Source organism: Cnephaeus nilssonii, assembly GCF_951640355.1.
Source record: "Cnephaeus nilssonii genome assembly, chromosome: 1".
NCBI classification, from domain to species: Eukaryota; Metazoa; Chordata; class Mammalia; order Chiroptera; family Vespertilionidae; genus Cnephaeus; species Cnephaeus nilssonii.
The window spans coordinates 43547333-43567854 of record NC_137072.1 but is presented as its reverse complement, the minus strand read 5'-3'; the positions used below and the strand labels follow the sequence as shown (position 1 = coordinate 43567854).

Genomic DNA, 20522 nt, shown 5'->3' with positions numbered 1-20522 from the left:
CTTAAACATTTAATTTAGCGGAATAAATTAAGTATATTCAGGAGGTTCAAGTAAGGAATTAACAGGCTAGAGGCTGAACTAATAATCTTGACATGGTTTGATCATGACTTGGTTTATTCTTTCTACTCATTGACCTTTTTTATTGACCAATCTATGTGGAATGCAAATGCTACCTTTAGAGAGTACAGAGCGCTGTTAAGAAGACACTTTCATTCCTTCTCTGTAACTCAGGACATTTATCTTCTTTGAAACACGAATCTTTCATGTCTTGAGCCTCTTGCTGAGCAGTGAATGCTTATCTGCGCACAATCCATTTCTCTTCTGGCTGGGGTTTTCTTTCTGGTCCGGAGCCCCTTCACTGAGCAATTCCAAGTGTGCTTCCTTGGGCTTCTGCAAGACAGGTGTGCAAAGTGGCACTCCCCCTCTAACCAGCCCGGCCTCCCAAAGGCTGACCCTCAGGCTGGCAGACAAACACAACACACAGAACACAACGTAACACATAGCACAACACGTGTTGTTCCTCCCTACCTCGGGTACGTATCTCCCATAGACATTTGAAATGGGATGTCAACACAAAATCTGGATTCCAAGCCCACATTTCAGAAATGTGTGTTAACTTTGCTAACTCCAAAGTAGGATTTCCCATGGTGAACGCCTTCTGGAAGCTCCTTTTCAGTGCTTGCTCAGCACTTATACCCGCGCTTCTGTCCTAGCCAGATTAGCTACTCTCGAACCCCCGGTAATCATTGATTTCTAGAGTTGGTTTGTGCTGTGCCGGGAGGCAGAAGCAGATCTTATTAGCAAATCATTTGCTCTCATTCAAACGGCCTCATGCTTTTCCCTGAGGAAAAGGACTTTGCTGCCCACTGGATGTGCAGGCGGGCTCAAGGCACTGACTGTTCCTTTCTTCGTCAAAGCCATAAACAAATTATGCAACAAAGCCTCTCAAGTGTTTGGCCTTACTGTTTCCCACCCGCCCGGGGAGCTCTTTCCCCCACCCGGGCAGCTCGGGAGGGATGGAAAGGCCCGCTGCTGGAAGTGCCTCCAGTGCAGAAACCAGGCCACCGGCTGCCAGGCGGTTCCCAGGCTCCGGAGGCCATTCGGAGTTTCGACTTTAGTTCACTTCCGGACCAAACTCTGGCATGTTGGAGCCACGCTGCGAATGCTTCTGGTTTTACAGAGAGGAGTGTGGGGAACTGAGGCAGCGTCAGGCAGTCTCAGAGCAAACAAGAAGGCGTTTAAGACGAGTAATCATCTCTATAAATCTTGAAGGCCCTCTTTATGCACCTGCGAGGTTTTGGTGGTTGTTATGGGAATGATCCTAGCGGAATGGTTCTGTGGTTTATTCCTTTCAAGCGACCTGACACACACTTGAAATTCAGTCGTGCACTCAAAACTGTAATAAGCCCACCCTAGCAAAGGCGGGTTTTATTCTAAAGGTCATTGTACAATTTTTTTAAAAATTGCAATCTTTTTTCATAAATTTCTAAAGTTTTTCACTTTCCCCTAAAAACCAAGTAGCCGATTCTTACCTTTGTTCTGCATGGGGTAGTCTCAGAGATCGTCACACCCTCAGAGTTGGCTCCAATGGCTTCTTCTAAAACTACATCAAGGAGGGCACAAGGGAGGAGACAGAACATAAAAACCCCAAAAAACCCTTTCGGTATCTATAGGAATGCTCTTAAGAAGAGAGAGGTCAGTGTGCTAAAAAAAATGTGTCACTATGCAAATGGCTGCTTTTACGCTTTTCTTGTGGTGTTTCATTAGTATCATTTCCAAGTGGCACTTGAGCCGGTGTTAGCTCTGCCTCGGTCACTTTATTCAAAAGAAATGCTTCAGCTCATCGTTGATCATGCTTACGCTCCGAGATGAATTTTAAGTGACAGTGATGGGCTTGCCCCAACCTCTACTCTTTCTATGGCCTGGTCCTTCGCGGGACCAGAGGGCAGGCAGTGGTGTGGGGAAAGCTGGCCGGGTTTCGGTGTCAGCACTCTCGGTCCAAAGGCAGTGGCTTATTACAAAGAACTTGGGCTGACCCGCAAGTTGCATGCTACATTGACTCCTGGCTTCTCAGCCTTGTCCTGCCCCTGAGAGACTGAGAAGGGAGCAGAGAAGTTGAATCTTAAAATTACAACTAAAGCAACAACAAAAACGCTAACTTTTGACAGTGCTTTATGTTTTTCAACATGGCTTTAGATTGCTGGCTTACTTCCCAATCTCAATTTATGCTCAGGATAGAAAAGTAAATTAACCTAATTCTATAACATAGGTAAACAAAAGATAAGTTCCAATGATAGGCTATAATTATAAATGACAAGCAAAAGTCCTCAAAATTTATATTGCAATATGTGAAATACACAAAATCAAATGGTTCGGCATATAACAAATAATTGTTAACCTGTAGTCTATAATTTGTGTTAATACTGTTTTTCATATTTTCACAGTACAATGTTGAGATACTATACAGTGCAGCATTTGCAGTGCATGGCACAATGTTGACATGCATTTTTTTCTTAAAAAAAGGAAAATCCTATCTAATAAAGAGGGAATATGCAAATTGACCATCATGTCATAACAAAAATGGCTGCACCCACAGCAGAGGCCGAGTTCCTGTAATGAGCCTTAACGAGCAATCAGCAGGGACCTCAGGCTGCGCACGTGTCCCAGTGCCAGGCTTGGGGACCTGAGGCGGTGCTCCCTGCTTGGCGGGGCTTGACGGGGGACCTCAGGCTGTGCCCCCCACCCCGGCGCTGGGCAGGAGACCTGAGGCCGCACCCCCCACCAGCGGGACTTGACAGGGGTGGGGCCAGCAAGGTCTGGATCTAGCCCAATGGGGGTGGGGACAGTTGGGTCTGGGTCTTTCACAATTTCAAGGCACATGTGGTGGGCGGGGACTTGACTCTGGTTCCCATGGTATGCCCCAGACTCTGACAGGAGGAAGATTTTCATATACATTTTACTAATTTTCTTTCATCTCTGACACTTCTATTATAGAGAAAGGGCAAATAGCAATATTAAAATATTTCCTCTAATTAATTCCCTTTTAATGTGCATGAATTTTGTGCACCAGGTCACTAGTAAATGATAAAAGTTAAACTGCACTATTGCAGTAAAAGCTTAGGTTTGGAGTTGTGTGAGTGCAAACAGAAAATTTTGATTTAACTCAGAATCCATGATGTAGTTATTCTTCAGCTTATCTTTTCCTAGTTCTATAAATACTAAGTTAACATTCATTTCTGCTTCCACTTCCTTCATGAATAACAATATGCAGCCGAAACCGGTTTGGCTCAGTGGATAGAGCGTCGGCCTGCGGACTGAAAGGTCCCAGGTTCGATTCCGGTCAAGGGCATGTACCTTGGTTGCGGGCACATCCCCAGTAGGGGGTGTGCCAGAGGCAGCTGATTGATGTTTCTCTCTCATCGATGTTTCTAACTCTCTATCCCTCTCTCTTCCTCTCTGTAAGAAATCAATAAAATATATTTAAAAACAAAACAAAAAACAAACAAAAAAACAATATGCAGTCATGTATGACCAGGACGGGGTTAGGGGTGGAGAGCATGGCATGTGGGGGGCAAGGAGGAATCTTAAAAATCTGTGAACACACCTGTTAGAATCCCATCAAGTTGGTCCACCAAAAACTTGGCATCTTCTTCAGTGAAGCACATAGGTGGCTTTATTTTAAGCACATTTCTATGAGGTCCATCGGCGCTGAGCAGCACTCGCTTTTCTTTCATCCTAATCAGGGTGCAGGAAACACGTGTGAGTGCATACAAACGAGGGCAAGGTTCTTTAAGAATAATCTTCTGCACGCAAGAAGCCCACACTTATAAACTGTATGGCTTAAACTTTCCTTATTTGGAGGTGTGGGAGGAAGTAAAAGAAGCTTTCAGGAGGGTGGGCATCCCAGAATCCAGACCCCGAACAGCGGGAGTGCATTTACTTGTAGATAATGTGCTGTGCTTCGGCTGTGGCGGGGGTCCTTCTCTGATGGTCCTTCACTAAGTCAATTCCGATGAAAAGGCCGACACCCCTGAGGGAGGTGAAGAAAGAAAACTCAGCACACCCTCTACCAAACCCTACATTGTCGCAACAACTCAACACGGTCCCCACGCTTCAGGCGACTGTGACTCCCGTTAAGGGTCATTGTAATTGATTATTGGTGACTAATCCAAGACACCAATCCAGGGCCCCCGCCTCCTTCTAGTTTCTGAAACAAGTTAGTTTTTGTCATCCAATGCCACCCCTCCCTCACTTGTTTGTAAAAGGCTTAAAAACAACCTCTTCAGATCATTTAGTTTCTCAGGACATTCATGATGGTAAATGTTTATATCTATATATGCAAAATACCAAGTTTTCCCGGATATCATTTAAAATAGTTTTGAATAGATCATTTAACGTTACTGTAAGTTCCTTGTTTTCATCTTTTCAGTGCTGAAATTACCCCAACTTTATCTTTAAAATATAAAAGATATACTAGTACACCCAAACATTAGCAGGAATGATGATATCTGGGTTCTAGATTAAGAATAAGCTTTGTGTTTTATGTTTTCAGGGTTTTCTAGATTTAATTTTATGCAATTTATTTTAAATTTTATAAGATAAAAGTAAGCTATTTCATTTGGAAAAATGGATAAGTACATAACAGCACCATGATAAACACACCTGACATCTCCTATCAAAGTGTGCTTAGCCTTCTGTTTATTCAGTAACTCAGTAAGATAACTCCCTACTCTTGTGGCATTTCCTTGAAGGTCTTCATTTTCAATTACATCCAGGACAGCCAAAGCAACAGCAGAAGATACTGGATTTCCTCCATACTTCATTCAGAAAAAAAAAAAAAAAAGATAAATGAGAAAACATAATAATTAAATTAGTGGTATTACTTCATCTATGAGAAATTTGTCTCATACATAAGCAAGTAAAGATATAATTTCAATAAAATTCTCTTGTGATTTCATTTCATAAATTTAGAACATAGCATGATTCTATTCATTCAGGATTAAAGGGAAATTCATTCCAAATTATATTTTCCATGCTGCATAAGGACGATCAGGAAATGTATTGATTCACCCAAACAAACAAACAAAAAAAATAGACAATGTGTTGGGAATTAAGGATTTCAAAGTGTGGTTCAGTGAGGGGGATATGGATTTCTGCCCTTGAATAGTTGTGTGACAACAGCTAAGCAATGACATTTTCTCCAAATAACTTATGTCGTGAGATTTGAATCTTACCTTTAGCTATGCCAAATCCGATTACCCATACTGTATAAACTATCATAATTTTTCCAAGCTTAAGCTTATTACTTTTGGGGGTAAAACCAAGGAAATAAGATTTCCCGAATAAAAATTTAGTATCTCCTGCAAGAGCCATACAACATTTATAGTACTAAATCACCTAAACAGAGATGTTTTGGAACTTAAAATATGATACAAAACAAAGAAATAATATTCTCTGCTAGTGAAATATCATAACCTCTTGAGTTTAGCAGGGCAGCCATCTATTAATGGAATAACTAATAATAACATTTGGGGGAAGATGCAGTAGGAAAAATACAAGCATTATGTCAGATGGAATGAAACCCGGTGAGATCAAAGTTTAGCGAGGGTCCTGGGGTGGTTAGCGGGCAATACTGAGCGTTATTTTTCACTAGATAGGCAAGAAGTGTAAGAACAGGCATTATGTTAACCTCTCAGCATGAAAGTCAGGGACCAAGATATACCGTGTTGAAATACTCCATTCCAGAGCTGCTGAAGGCTTCCGCGATTTCTTGGGTGGTTACCACGCAGGCCACGGGGTGGCCGTTGCCCATGGGTTTCCCCATTGTGACGATGTCTGGCACAAAGGCTTCGCCATGCATCTGGAAACTCCAGAAATGCTTCCCAGCTCGCCCAAAGCCCACCTGGACTTCGTCAGCTATAAACACCCCCCCTGCTGCGTGTACGTATCTGAAAAGCAAAAGGACAGTCTAATGCCTTCAGGTCGCCGCGAGTCCCCGCCCCCACCCACAAAGAGGCAGATTATTGAGCACTCAAAAAAAAAAAAATGTTGCTAATCGGAAGCCTGGAATCGTTGTTAAAAATATTCCAGTGCTCAGAACCCCCCAAAGACACCTATGTGGTCACTGACTTTGAAATATAACCACATCATCGCCAGATTATATCTGTTCTCTATTTAGATTTGGGTTTGTGTTCAAGTAAGCTCTACGGCAGTTTTTTGTTTGTTTGTTTGCTTGCTTTTTACCCTCATCCGAGAATATTTCCCCATTGTTTTTTAGAGAGAGAGGGAGAGAGAGGGGAGGACAGAGAAATAGCGATGTGAGAGAAGCTCATCCATTGGTTGCCTCCTGCATACGCCCGACCAGGGCCTGGGCGGGGGAGGAGGTACATGCCCTTGACCGCAATCAACCTGGGACCCTTTGGTCGCAGGCTGACGGTCTATCAACTGAGCCAAACTGGCTAGGTCAGCGGTCGGCAAACTGCGGCTGACGAGCCACATGCAGCTCTTTGCCCCTTGAGTGTGGCTCCGCGTTAGAACCACTTCTTCAAAATAGACGCGCCCAGGCTGAAAACCGACTTCTGCGCATGGGCCGCGAAGTTTCAATCGCACTGTATGTGCGCACCCGCACGTGGCATTTTGTGGAAGAGCCACACTTAAGGGGCCAAAGAGCCGCATGTGGCTCACGAGCTACGGTTTGCCGACCACTGGGCTAGGTTACGGCAGCATTTTAAGTGGGAAAATTAAGAAGTGAACAAGAAGTCATGTTTAGCAGGATTAATCTTCAAATTTTTGCTAACTGTTCAGGCTTAGGCACTGGCCAATCAGAGAGAATGTCAGGCAAGAGGCTGAGGCAGAGTCCTGGAGGCCCCCTGCCGGACCACGTGTAAAACTCTTTTATTTGCTGGATCTTGGGAGTTTGAAGGAATCCCGGAGTCCTGGGATGGCAGGCACTCCGAAGTGGCTATTGACTAGCTGGTTTGGAAGTACTTCAATATTTTAACAACCAATGTGGCCCTATAGAATTGTCCTGGTGCCCTCAGTGTGACCAAGAATGCCCGTGTCAAGTACATACTCTGCCACTTTCTGGAAGTAGCCTGCTGGAGGGATTACTTGTCCGCCACAACTCTGCATGGATTCAGCAATAAAGGCAGCAATCTACAAAAGAGAAGATGGGGTCAAAGTTCATTAGGTCCCCCTCATGCCACCTGAAAAAGAGGACTTCTTATAGAGCAGGTTTTTAAAAAATGCCTGGGAATGGATCTGTGGCAAGTGGCAAATAGGCCATTTAATTAAAAAGAAAAGATGTCTATGATGAAAAAGCAAGTGATCTGAAGCTTTTGTTTTTGAAATCCTAGGGTATCAATGAAACTACCAGGAGAAACAGAGGAGAGGGAGCTTTCCATTTTTTAATAATTAATTTAAACACTGTTTTTATTAGGATCAGTGGAATTAGACCGATGTTTTGCTCAGTCTTGATATGAATCTCTTAAAAATTACCCAGGTTCTAACTACATTACTGTGGTGCCTATTCCTCAGGGTGGTGAAATGGGACTGCCTGAGGCTGGAATTTGCACTAATGAAATGGGAGGATGACTTGAGGCCACACACACAAGTTACTGTGTTATATTTCTAGTCCTTGTCCTGAACATGCTTAACTCAACAGACTTAGGCAATTCGCAATAGGAACTACAGAGAAAGTGTTCTAAGAGGCTAAGAAAGGAGCAGAAGAATAGATAACACTGGGCGAAGAAGAGAAAGCATAGAACTATTGAGATATGAAGTCAAGAGAATCAAGGTAGGGTGAAGACTCAGAAAACAGAAAGTCTGTTTCCTACTCAGAAGGATTCTGGTTCTGTCTTAGAAGCCCAGGCCCAGATCGGGAGAAACTATTTCTGCCGTGACTTACCCAAGCTCCCGGCCTTCAAGAAAGTTGAACCAGTTCAAGGGAAGCACCAAGGCTCCCTTGTGGGTCTGGAGTCTGCACTGGGCCTGATGCTCCAGGGACGCTCTGCCTGTTCCCTCCTGTCACCGTGTGTTGGCCCCTCCTGCTGCTCTGCACTGGGGAAATCTGTCCCTGGCCTATCACCTTCCTTCATCCTCTCTTCCCTGACCCTTTGGACCACAGCCTGCCTCCCACTAGGAAGGTCAGAGCTAGGCCATCAGCTTTGGGACAGGCACAGTGATTGCATTTCCAGGATAAATAAAAATAGTTTGAGAGGCATGACTATAACAATGCACTTTTTGAAATATGTAACCAGAGAAGAACAGAAAGGGAATTGAGATCTAATTCTTTTCCATCTCTCCAGTGTATCACAATGACTTAAATTCATTTTTATAAAAGATGTTAAAATGTTTCCAAAGCTGTAAATACACACCTTCCTTCCATTCTTATGAGCTGCTTCAATGATTTTCTGCACTTCATCTGCATAAGCACTGGCTGGGTCTGCATGGTCTTCTCTATATTTTCCTCGGTAAGTATCTGGAATTGGTGCCTGAAAACATCAAATGATAGAGTTTCTAATGATTTGCCTCTTGCACAAAATGAGCTTTTAAAATTTGGCATTTCCCCACAAAAGCATATTGGGAAGGTGACCATGTGGATTTAAGTGACTGTAGGTTCTTTTCCCACAACATTTCTGAATTCGGTGAGTACTGAAATCTTTTCACTATGAATGGGAGCTTTGGATTAGCTCCTAGAGTTCTATAAATCATGACTGCATACCTACTCACATAGGGACAAAAGTCAAATTAACAGTGTGATTATATTATTGGAAAATTTCAATGAATGGAAACTCTATTAACTATTTTAGTTAGAAAATAAACTAACATTTACCAATTATATAGCAAACTGTAATCATCCAAAAACTCGAATGTCTTAGCACTGCTTCCAGATCTTAACATTTTGAAAAATGGTATTGATGATTCTCTTGAGAAAGTCTACTGATCCTTAATTAAACCAAATGAAATTTACTGTTTCAACAATTTAATTGGTTTATTTTACTTAATAAATCTAGGTAATAATTTAACATAGAACAATTTAATTTTAAGACCGTCATACACACTTAATTGAACTTTGAATTTCAAGGTGACATCAGTGATAGAAAAAGTAATTAAAGACCAAGGGGCAAGAAAAATAAACTGGTAGCTGTCAATAACAACTATCACTACCACTATGCTAATTTGCCCATTGTGGTACTCATCAATGAAGTTTAAGCCACATCCTCTCATTAACTGCTCTAGATCTTAGTTTCTTTCTCATGGTTTCATTTCAATGAAAGGGTTGGACTGTATTATCACTATGCATTCGTCCAGTTACTAATATTCTCATTCTTGGATTCTAAAATACTTACCACATGCACAAATTCTTTCTTGACATCTTTGCCCTTTCTAAATTTATATGGACTGATCTCAATTAAAGATGTCAGGTGACCATGGTAAGCACTGAAAAGAAAAAAACAGTAAACTAAATTGCTCAAAGAAGATTGTTTATCTAGCATATGAAGAATAATATTACATCTCATCCAGGGAGAATCTCAATATTGGTGCCAGATTTAACAGTATGGGATCTAATTTTTCATGGCAAGACTGGCCATTTAATTTGTCCAGTTCTTTTTATTCATGTAATAAAATACAAGGAAAGCCAAATATGTATCCTCATAAAAATTTCTTTTTAGCCAGAAAAGAACTTAATAGTTTAAAATTATATCTGTTAGCTTAGATAGTCTACATGTAAAAATATTATTTTCTATAGCTTCATGAACAACTTCTTACATGTATTTGATAGTTACATTTCAGTAAATTTTAAAAATATCTATATCATGTAATGAGCTGTGTTTCTGTTTGGGATGATTTCCAAAGGATGTCCAGTTGCATTTATCAGGCAAATACAAGTTGATAAGGAACAAAAGAACTAAGATTGAGAGGTGATCAAGTGGCTATGAAATTCCTTTCTTTCACTTAAAATACAGGTGGCTCTGATATTCTCTTTTCTGTTACTTGCCCAGAGATGTAATTGAGAGATCTGCAAAAGAAGTTATAAGAGGCCCATGAATAGATAAAGCAAAGAGGGAGCACTTTCTTCACCATAGTTTAAACCCTGCTACAGAGCTGTAGTAATGCATTTAGTATGGCCTTGGAAAAAGACCAGAGAGACGACTAGGACAGAAGGTGACCTCGGAGACACATCCACACATAAATGGTGACACTGGGACTCCAGGGGGATTCAATATGAGGAGTAATTATTAAAACAAAAAAGACTATCTTTGTGACCTGGGGGCTGAGAAACAGATATTAATAAAACAAAGAAAACATAAAGCATAAGATGAAAATTTTATCTCTTTAATCAAAATTAAAGATTTCTGTGGAAGAATTCCAATGACAAAGTTAAAAGACATATGATAGATAGGAAAAAAAACACATCTGAAATGTCTCAGATTAATTCCCAAAATTAATTCTGCCCATATATTAGGATCACTTGGGGAATTTTAAAACAAGTCTGTTTTCTAGAATCTGCCTCTAGAGATTCCCTTTCATTGGTCCAGCATGGAGCCTGACATTGACATTTAAAAAAAAATCCCCAGGTAATTTTAAAACACAGTCAAGATTTAGATCCTCTGATCTAGACATATAAGCAACTGCATACCAACAAGAAAAGGGTAGAATCCCAATTTAAAAAAATGGGCAAAGAATACGAACAGTAATTTTCAGAAGAGAATTCACCAATGCATAAGTATATAAAGAGACACTCAAACTCATAATTACAAAATTGCAAATTAAAACAACATTGGAGTCATTTTTCATACCTATTAAACGGGCAAACATCAGAAAAAAATTAGAAAGCAGAACAGGTTTTGTTGGAGATATGGAAAAATGGAAAATTTCATGCACTGTGTAGTGTTGCAACCATTTTTGGAGGTGGACCTAGCAGTATTTAGTAAATCAGCAATGTTTATAGTACCCCTATGGTCTAGCAATCCTGTTTCTGCGTATTTATTCCTAAGAAATTCTTGGAAAGGTCCATAGGGCACATGTACAAGGATGCCCACTGCAGCACTGTTTGTGGTAGCTGGGGGTAAAGGGCATTCACAGTGCCCATCTCGGGGGGGAACGATATGCAACAGTTCTGGCTGCACTGTCCCCTATGACAGCCACACACACAGGCAGCTATTGAGCACTTGGAATGCTCTAGTCTGAATTGGCATGTGCTGTAAGTGTAAAACACACATTGGATTTTAAAGACAATACCAAGAGAGAGCGAGAGAGAGAATGCTCAATGTCTTTCATAATGATTACATGTTGAAATGATATGTCGGGTATAGTGGCTAATAGAAAATTATAAATTCCCTATGTGGCTCAAATTACACTTCTATCGGACAGCACTGAATTAGAATAGATGTACAGCCATTAACGTGGAATCTTGAAACAGTGCTGACGGAAAAAAGTCAGAAACAGAAAGAGATTACAGCAATGTTTGCAAAATTAAAACAGATGCACATAAAATAATATATACTTTACAAGAATAAAAGATATACATTAGATGTATTAGAATAGTTGTCTATAAGTGGGGAAGAATGGGAATAAAATAGAACCAAAAAAATCATCTGTGGTAGCCACCCTGCCCCCAAGATGCCCATGCCCTAAACCTCAGAACCTAAGAATACGTTACATGGCGAAGGGGACTTTGCAGATGTGGTTGAATTAAGGACCATGAGGGAGAGATAATCCTGGAGGGTCCAATGTAATCACAAGTCTTTGTAAGTGAAAGGAGCCAGGGGGATGGTGATCAGAAACATGGGAGGTGATGTGAGGATGCAAGCAGAGGCTGCTGTAATGCAAAGGCTGGCTCTGAAGGTGAAGGAAGGGACCATGAGCCAAGGAATGCAGGCAGCCCCTAGAAGCTGCACAAAGCAAGGAACAGACTCTCCCCTAAAGCCTGCAGAGGAATCCAGCCCTGTTCATGCCTTGATTTTCGCCCTGTGAGAACCATGAGGACTTCTGTCATACAGAACTGTAAGAGAATATATTTGTGTTACTTAAGCCACCAAGTTAGTGGTAATCTGTTCCAGCAACAATAGAAAACCAATACACCAACCAACACCTACCAGGTAGAATGGGAGAAGCCTACAGAAGGCAAGAAATAAGGTGCATGTGCAATTCAACCCTCTGTGTCAAAGAGGGGGATGGAGAGGTAGGAAACAATTTAAAAGAAAAGAAAAAATCTCCTTAGTAAAGATTGAAGTTGTTGGATTGCTTGTTTAAAATGTGATAAATGTACATTTGAGAGGTAAAATTAAATAGTGATCATCAATAGTCATAAACTAACTTTTACTTGGCTCCTTGTTTTCTTTAAAATTTTCTCTAAATGATTACCTTTTAAATTAATTACAGTGCATAATCACAATAGTGAAGTGAATGCTTGGACTTTGAAGAAACTAATTGTATTTTTATTTTGAAAAAGATTTATACACGAAGTGGCCCAATAAATAGTTAATGTGTGAAAAGTAAGCCCAGATTCATGCAAGCCCATGAGACCATAAGCACAGCGCCCAGGAGAGCCTCCAGTTTGTAGGTACTTAGAAGGAAATAAGTCTCCTGCAGCCCTGGACTGGCCTTAATACCCTAATACAAGTAAAAGTCACTGTGCCACACACCCACCCTCCTCTACATGTGTTCGTGGTATTAGTATGGATAGGGTCAATACGATTTTGTCTCTGAAGGAGCTTCTTGCTTAGAAACCTTGCGTCCAAGACTTACTGGTCAAGAGTGATCACATCTTGGTGGCCCCTGAACTGCCGAGCCAGGCGTAAGGCTAAGTCATTGGCTTCAGATCTGTAAGACAACATTGAAGGAACAATGTCATATAAACTCTTTTTAAAATATTTCAAAATTTTAATTAAAAAGTTGTAAGATTCTAATTATAGTAGTTTTCCTTATCTGAGGGGCATGCGTTCCAAGACCCCCAGCAGATGTATGAAACTGTGGATAGTACCAAATCCCATATATACCATTTCCCTCCTATACACACATGCCTATGAGAGTTTAATTTATAAATTAGGCACAGTAAGAGATTAACAACAACATATATATATATATATATATATATATATATATATATATATATATATATATAGAGAGAGAGAGAGAGAGAGAGAGAGAGAGAGGTAATATGCAAATTAGGCTGGGATGCCATAATGGGTCACGACCGGACAGGAGGAGGTTGTGTGCGCAGGTGAGGCCCGGAGTGGAGACGGAGACAGAGACAGGGGTGCCTGCCTGAGCTGGCATGGCGGCTTGGGTGTCCCCGGAGCAGACACAGGCAGGGGGGCCGTGGGACGCTGCTAGTCAGGCATGGATCCTGGCCCCCCGCGGGGTGTCTCCTTGCACGGCGGGAGGTGGGGCGCCTCCTCGCGCGATTGAAATTGTGCACTGGGTCTCTAGTAACTAATAATCAAATAGAACAATTATAACAATATACTGTAATGAAAGTTCTGTGAATGTGATCTTTCTCTCTCTACTGGAACTCACCTTTTAACTCAAAGGAAGCACTTTTCAGCTTCTCTTTGCATATCCAAACTGTCAGCACCACTCTTTGTGCTTTGGGGCCATTATTCAGTAAAATCAGTGCCCCTTGAGCACAAGCACTGTGACACCGTAGGACAGTGGTCGGCAAACCGTGGCTCGTGAGCCACATGCGGCTCTTTGGCCCCTTGAGTGTGGCTTTTCCACAAAATACCACGTGTGGGCGTGCACATACAGTGCGATTGAAACTTCGTGGCCCATACGCAGAAGTTAGTTTTCGGCCTGGGCGAGTCTATTTTGAGGAAGTGGTTCTAACGCCGAGCCACACTCAAGGGGCCAAAGAGCCGCATGTGGCTCTCGAGCCGCGGTTTGCCGACCACTGCCGTAGGGGATCAGACAGTCAATCTGATCACTGAGGGGGCACTAAGTGACTAGTGGGCGGGGGATGCGTACACTGTGGTTACACTGGAAAAAGGAATGATTCACGTCCCAGGCACGACAGAGCCAGATGGCACGAGATTTAATCATGCTACTCAGAATGGCCCATATTTTCAGACCACGATTGGCCATGGGTAACTAAAACCGCAAAAAGAGAAATCTCGAATAATTGGTGGGGAACATTGTATTCAGAAATGTATTAAGAAATAAGTTGAACTCCTCTCCTTCACCTTTAATCTTGCCCATCCAACAATATCACCTCATCCTTCTAATACAAGTTCCCAGATGTCTTCAATAAAGAATGAGACACAGAAGAAACAGTGCAAATGAGGGATATGCTGCCCATTTCACACACTAGCGGAGTTCAGCCACATCAGTAGGTGATTAATTTTGAGGACATTTAGAAGCCTGATCTCCCTGGGAGGAATGGGAGTGTGGAGGGTCCCATTAACTTGGCTACTAAAGTCTATTGTACTGGCCCACTATTTAATTAATTTCTTATCTACAAGATGAAGATCATAATTTTTCAACGTGGTTCAGAGAGTCTAACTATACTACTCAGACACAGGGGAAGAATATAATCAATTGTGCAATGCTTTCTATGCCAGACATCATGGTGTGTGTTTTGCTTGTATTTATTCTCATAACTATTCTAACAGGCTAGTATTGTCATCTCCTTTTTATAAATGAGGAAACAGCCTCAGAGAGCATAAGTGACCAGAATGAGTTCTCACAGCTAATAAGACGTAGAGTCAGGTTTCAGACTGAAGCCTGTTTAACTTCAAGATTATTCTGCACACTCTCCCAGGCTCCATCACCTACAGTCTTTGGAGACAGCCTTCTTCTTCTTCTTTTTTTAAAAAAATATATTTTTATTGATTTTAGAGAGGAAGGGAGAGGGAGAGAGAGAGATAGACATATCAATGATGATACAGAATCATTGATTGGCTGACTCCTGCACTCCCCCTACTGGGGATCAAGCCCACAAACCAGCCATGTGCCTTTGACCGGAATCAAGCCTGGGACCTTTTTGTCCACAAGCCAACACTCTATCCATTGAGCCAAACTGGCTAGGGCGGGAACAGCCTTCTTTGAGGACAGTGTTCTCTGGGGCTAATCCCTCTCTGACGGTATAGGATTCTTTGGCAGTAAAAATCAATTATGATATTTAGTTTATTAAAAGCAAGAATGCTTTAAAACAACCTATCTTAATTCCTTTTTATCCAGTGTTTTTTAAAAATGTTTTATTGATTTGAGAGAGAGAGAGAGAGAGGAACAGACAGGGAGAGAGAGAGAGAAAGAGAGAGAGAGAGAGAGAGAGAGAGAGAGAGAGAGAGAGAGAGAGAGAGGAACATCGATGTGATAGAGAAACATCGATTGGTTGTCTCCTGCATGCACCCAACTGGTGATTGAACCTGAAACCCGGGCATGCACCCTGACCAGGAATCGAACTGGCAACCTTTTGGGGCACAGGATGATGCTCAACTCACTGAGACACACCGCTCAGGGCAAAATATCTTATCTCTTTACAAAGAAAAAAGAATGATCTTCTGGTTTAAAATTTGCTACTAAAACATATCATTGAGAAGATACATGTACAGAATTTCTAATAGCTAATTTTAACACATACAAATCATTTAAAAATATAAGTTTATGCTGAATATACAGGTTTCCTCCCAATATAACATTGCATTATGAGCTTTTCAGATGTCATTAGGCATATAATTTCAAAACATACTTTTTTGTGTGTGTTAATCCTCACCCAAGAATACATATTTTTCCAATTGATTTTTTTTAGAGAGAGTGGAAGGGAGGGGAGAGACACAGAGAGAGAAACATCGATGTGAGAGAGACACATCAATTGGTTGCCTTGCATACTCGCCCTGACTGGGGATCCAGCATGCAACCCAGGTACAAGCCATTGACCAAAATCTAACCCAAGACCCTTCAGTCTGCGGGCTGATGCTCTAACCACTGAACAACACTGGCTAGCTTAAAACATACTTTTAATGTTTGCACAATATTCCAGAATAATATGTAATAATTTGAATTTACAAAATTTGAAAGTTGGAATGTATCTATTCACCTGAATTTTTTCTTCCTTTCCTTTGTGGAAATATGTTCATTTGCCTAAGAAAACAAACCAATCACAAATCTTACTAAAGCCCTGGCGAGGTAGCTCAGTTGGTGGGAGCATAGACCTGTACACCGAAAAGGTTGTAGGTTTGGCCCCTGGGTGGGTTGTGTAGGGAAAGCAACCGATCGATGTTTCTCTCTCACATTGATTTTTTTTTTCTCCCTCTCTCTCCCTTCCTCTTTCTCCAAAATCAATAAACATATCATCGGGTGAGGATTTTAAAAAAATCTTACAAAAGTAATAGCTTGTTCAGTAGAGTTCTTTCTTTGATAAATTTCCTCATTCATGCTTTGAAAGGACTAAGCTCCTGGATTCTTTAGCTACTTACTCTACTGCTGGAAGAGATGAGTGTCATTTGACTAGTTAGGTTTTCTCACATGAGCACCAGACTTGAATATTTTTTGCAATGGATGGCCCAAGTATCAACCCTTTTGGGATATTTAAACGGATGCCTTCCCATCTCTCACCAAGAAAACCATGGTAATAAACAGTTGAGTGGCACATTCATCATCAGACTGTTGTTATAGGCCAGTGATGGGCAACCTTTTGAGCTTGGTGTGTTAAACTTCGCCAAAAAACTGAGCATAACTCGGGTAGTGTGTCACTTTGAGGAAAAAACATTATTTCGCAAATGTTTCATCCTCAGGAGCAGCAAATGTTTCATCCTCGGCATGCGGCTGCCTCAGCGGCTGTGTGTCATCAGAAATGGCTACGCGTGTCAGTGCTGACACGCGTGTCATAGGTTCGCCATCACTGTTATAGGCTGTGCTCAAAAGCCTTGGAACATGCTGCCGGTGTCCTACCTGCCATAGGCTGGGGGGGTAAAGCACAGGAACCAGACTGGCCAGGCCCCCAGTGTCTGGTCACTTAGTAAATGGCAAGAATGTCAGCAAACCTTGAAATATCGGTGCTCCACCACGAAAAGGTGTGTGCGAGAGAGGAAACAAAAAGAGATTGCTGGGAATGGGACGGGCGGGAAGCCTGGAGACATACCCTGAATTTGTAAAATAGCAAACGGAGAGCTTCTCCGGCAGAGTCGCGCAAAGGCGCTTGGCGTACTCCACAAGGTTGTCGTGGAGGAACCGAGAGTTGGTATTTAGCAGTTCCATCTGCTTCACGGCAGCTTTCACCACTTCTGGGTGACAGTGTCCCACTGAAATTCAGGAGACAAAAGCCAAAGAAATAAGTTACAAGACTAAATGCCTGGCCAGTGAGGGGGATTCTGAAGCAAGAAAACAGAGCAAAAGTTGAGCTCCTTTCTGTTGCACATTTTGCTGCAACTCTTCTCTGCTGGGACTACTGGCCCCGGTCAGCAAAGGAACTGCAGCCTCTGGAATTCCTGGGGCAAATATTAATGGTGCCACGTCTGCCTGACTCCCTAAAGGTACCCTCCAGACACAGCAAGGCAGGACAGTTACCATGGGCGACGTTGTTGATGCAGTCCAGGTACCGTTCGCCTTTCTCGTCAAACATGTACTGCCGCTGGGCTCGCACTATTTTGATGGGGTCCGCAGCGAAGAACATTTTGCAGGAGGGCCTAGAAATAATGAAAGGGAACATTCTGGTCTGCTAGGACTGCTCAGTGTTTTTCCTTCTCAATGAAGGTCATGATAAGTGGAAAATTACAATTACATCGAGAAACTGAAAACACAACCTGGGTGACATACTTTTAAAAAAAATATTTCATATCAGCCTGGAACCTTTTATCTTAATCCCGCATTCGTGACACTGCTCACATTTCTTATTGCTATATTAAATTTGCCATGAGTTGACAATACTGTTTAAAGGCACATAGATCAATTCCCATAGCTCTAGTTACATGATCCAATAACTAATTTTCCTTTGGGAATTTTTGTTCTACCAGGAAAAAAAACAAACAAAACCTACCAAACTTTTTTTTTTTTTAGGCTTATTATGAGTCAGGAACTGACAGATATTACAAATATTATCTCATTTAGCCATCCCAACAATTGTATGAAATAGGGGTTATTATTGTTCTCATTTTTTATAGGTGAGGAAACTGGGGCACAGAAAAATGAAGACATTTGATTAAGTTTACACAGCTAGTAAGTGAGAAAATCAGAATTTGAAAGTACGTGGACTGTCTTATGCCATAGCCCAAGTTAGTGCTTGCTTGCTTTCTCTCTCTCTCCTTCTAACCTAATTTATACGAACAATACATAGCGCTAAAGGCTAAATACAAGTAACTTAGTGTTAAATACTATGGAGATTACTTTGAGTAGTGCTTGTTCTGTACCCAATGGATTTTCCATTCTTAAATAATAAAATCCAATTATCATTCTAACCCTTTAATCCACTCTTTTAAGCATAAAAAAAGTCATCAACATTTTTTTGTTATTTGTGAATGTCTGGAGTATAAATTTTAGCAACATAGCAACAAGACCAGGTTTCTAACCTTGGCTCTATGGACACTTAGAAATGCAAACTAAATATATTATTTTTATTTTGGTGATTTTGCATGCAAAGCTCCCCCCTCCCCCCCCCCACACACACATTAAAGGTAGTCTACAGGCTATTTAAATACCTATATATTAACTTGATATGCATCTCTTTAGAAAGTATTTTCATTATTGCCAATAGGTCATCTGAAATTTTAACACTGCCTAAGCTAAGTAAAACTAATATGTAATGTGAATTTCTTATTGGTTCATGCCCAGCTGTTAGTGTATACTAAGAGTTAAAATCCAAAGAAAACCTTGGTTATGAATGAGAGCTGGAAACGGCAGACTTCACCTTCCCCTGTTATAATGTGTTTTCCACCTTGCCCCTCAGACTTCGGGGAAAATCCTCCAGTCAGTTCATGGCTAAACTCCTTCTTTCACAGAATTTGTTCTGCTCATGTCAGAAATCATTAGGTCCTCATTGGAACCTAACTATATAGGACTGAACACTAACAGAGCGGAGTGGTGATTAGAAAAAGGGAAAGGGGTGATCAGGTAAGGAGGAATCTATTTTGATTGCACAGTGGGGCTAACCGGCCTCCGAAATCATTCGGAAACTTCCCGGGTTGGTATCAGGGGCCTCAGAATGGCACACTGCCTAGCACTTCTCCGAAGATGGGGGCCCTGATTCTTTTCTTTCTTGGGTCCCCCCAGGCCTCTCTCCAGCCAGCCCGCTGCAGCACTTGCTAATGACTCGTAATTACTGCAGACCCTTGAAGTTACAGGATCTAGGGCTTCGAATAGCCGCAATCATCGTTCGTTTTGGCATGAACCTTAAAAAACAGTCACAAAACCAAACATAACAACAAAAACAGGTCACACTTATTTAACATCATTTGCTCGCTCGTGTGCAGCAGGATGTTATTCCTACTCTGCACAGAAGAGGAAATTACTTGGCGGAGGTCACACAGGTAACAGGACACCCTCTAGGATCAGAGCCCAGGTCCGACCACGCTCGCCGGTACCTTCCCAAGTGGTTTGCAGCGCGGGCAGCGCAGGCGCACTCTGGGAGAACGCCGCAGCTTCAAACTGAACTGTAAGTTCCCAAGTTTTCTCCTGGCTGGGTTAACCCCCTACCTCTGAACCGAGCGTGCAATAAGAAAAAGTTCACTTTAAACAAGATGTCAGGGTTAGTTTGTTTTCATAATCGTCATCAAAATAAATATTTCTGAGTTCACAGTTTTGGAAACCTTTCGAGTTGAGTTGGTGGGAGCGGCGGAGAGGTGCGCTCCTTCCTCCCAGCGCCCGTCCCTGGAATGGTGTTCGAGGGCCATCACCCCTCCCGGGGAACTCCGCCCGCGCCCCGCGCCCCACGCCCCGGTCCCGGGACTGCAGGGCCGGGCTGCGCGGGGAGGCGGGGGCGCCGGGCAGGAGGGGGCGCCCCGCGCAGGTGCGCGGGCGGCGGGCTCGCACTGGTCTAGCCGCCGCTGGAGCGGAGCTTGGGGCGCGCTCCCGGCTCTCCCGCTCCCTGCCAGGCTCCGCTCTCAGCCCCCAGCACTCCTGATTTCCCCCTCTCGGCGCCGTCCCTCGGGGCCGGGGAGCCCTTACCCGATGTGCTTCCTCCTCAGCGCCAGAGTGTCCTGCTTGCTGTACAGCTCGCACATGGTGGCGGGCGGCCAGGCGCTCCCAGGGGTCCCCTCTCCTGTCTGCGCGCCTCCTCGCAAGTCAGCGGACTGCCTCACCGGCGGGTCTTTCCTCCCGTTCGCCCGCCTTGGGTCCCCTTGCCCTGGGCTTCGGAGGTCAGTGGTGGCATAACTAGCTAGGGTCATCTCCTTTTAAGTCTTGCCCTGCATTTACCCTTCCCCAAGCCCCACCCCCCTCCGCCTGGTGCCTGCTTGGCAAGTCACTGGACTATCCACTCATTCGCCACCCATCTCCTCCCGCAGTCCAACTGGCTCCAGTGTCTGCCCTGTTGGTTCTCCCCTCCCCTCCCCATCCCTGTTTCTTCTTCGGACTCGCCTTTTATT

General features: G+C 42.7%; 1 protein-coding gene across 2 annotated transcripts; it reads right to left on the bottom strand.

Annotated features, from left to right (window-relative positions):
* Positions 1–261: 261 nt before the first annotated feature.
* On the bottom strand, positions 262–20159 carry ETNPPL (ethanolamine-phosphate phospho-lyase; the record flags this gene model as incomplete). Of its 2 annotated transcripts, none has more annotated exons than XM_079779296.1 (13): positions 262–390; positions 1533–1603; positions 3605–3735; positions 3941–4030; positions 4663–4817; positions 5723–5948; positions 7073–7155; positions 8376–8492; positions 9351–9441; positions 12754–12828; positions 17087–17246; positions 17512–17630; positions 20104–20159. In XM_079779296.1, 13 exons carry the CDS (start codon positions 20157–20159, stop codon positions 262–264), a joined length of 1503 nt encoding a protein of 500 aa, XP_079635422.1. The 2 variants fall into 2 exon arrangements, with proteins under 2 accessions (XP_079635422.1, XP_079635423.1); XM_079779297.1 differs by having other exon boundaries at positions 17087–17228.
* Between the last annotated feature and the right edge of the window lie 363 nt (positions 20160–20522).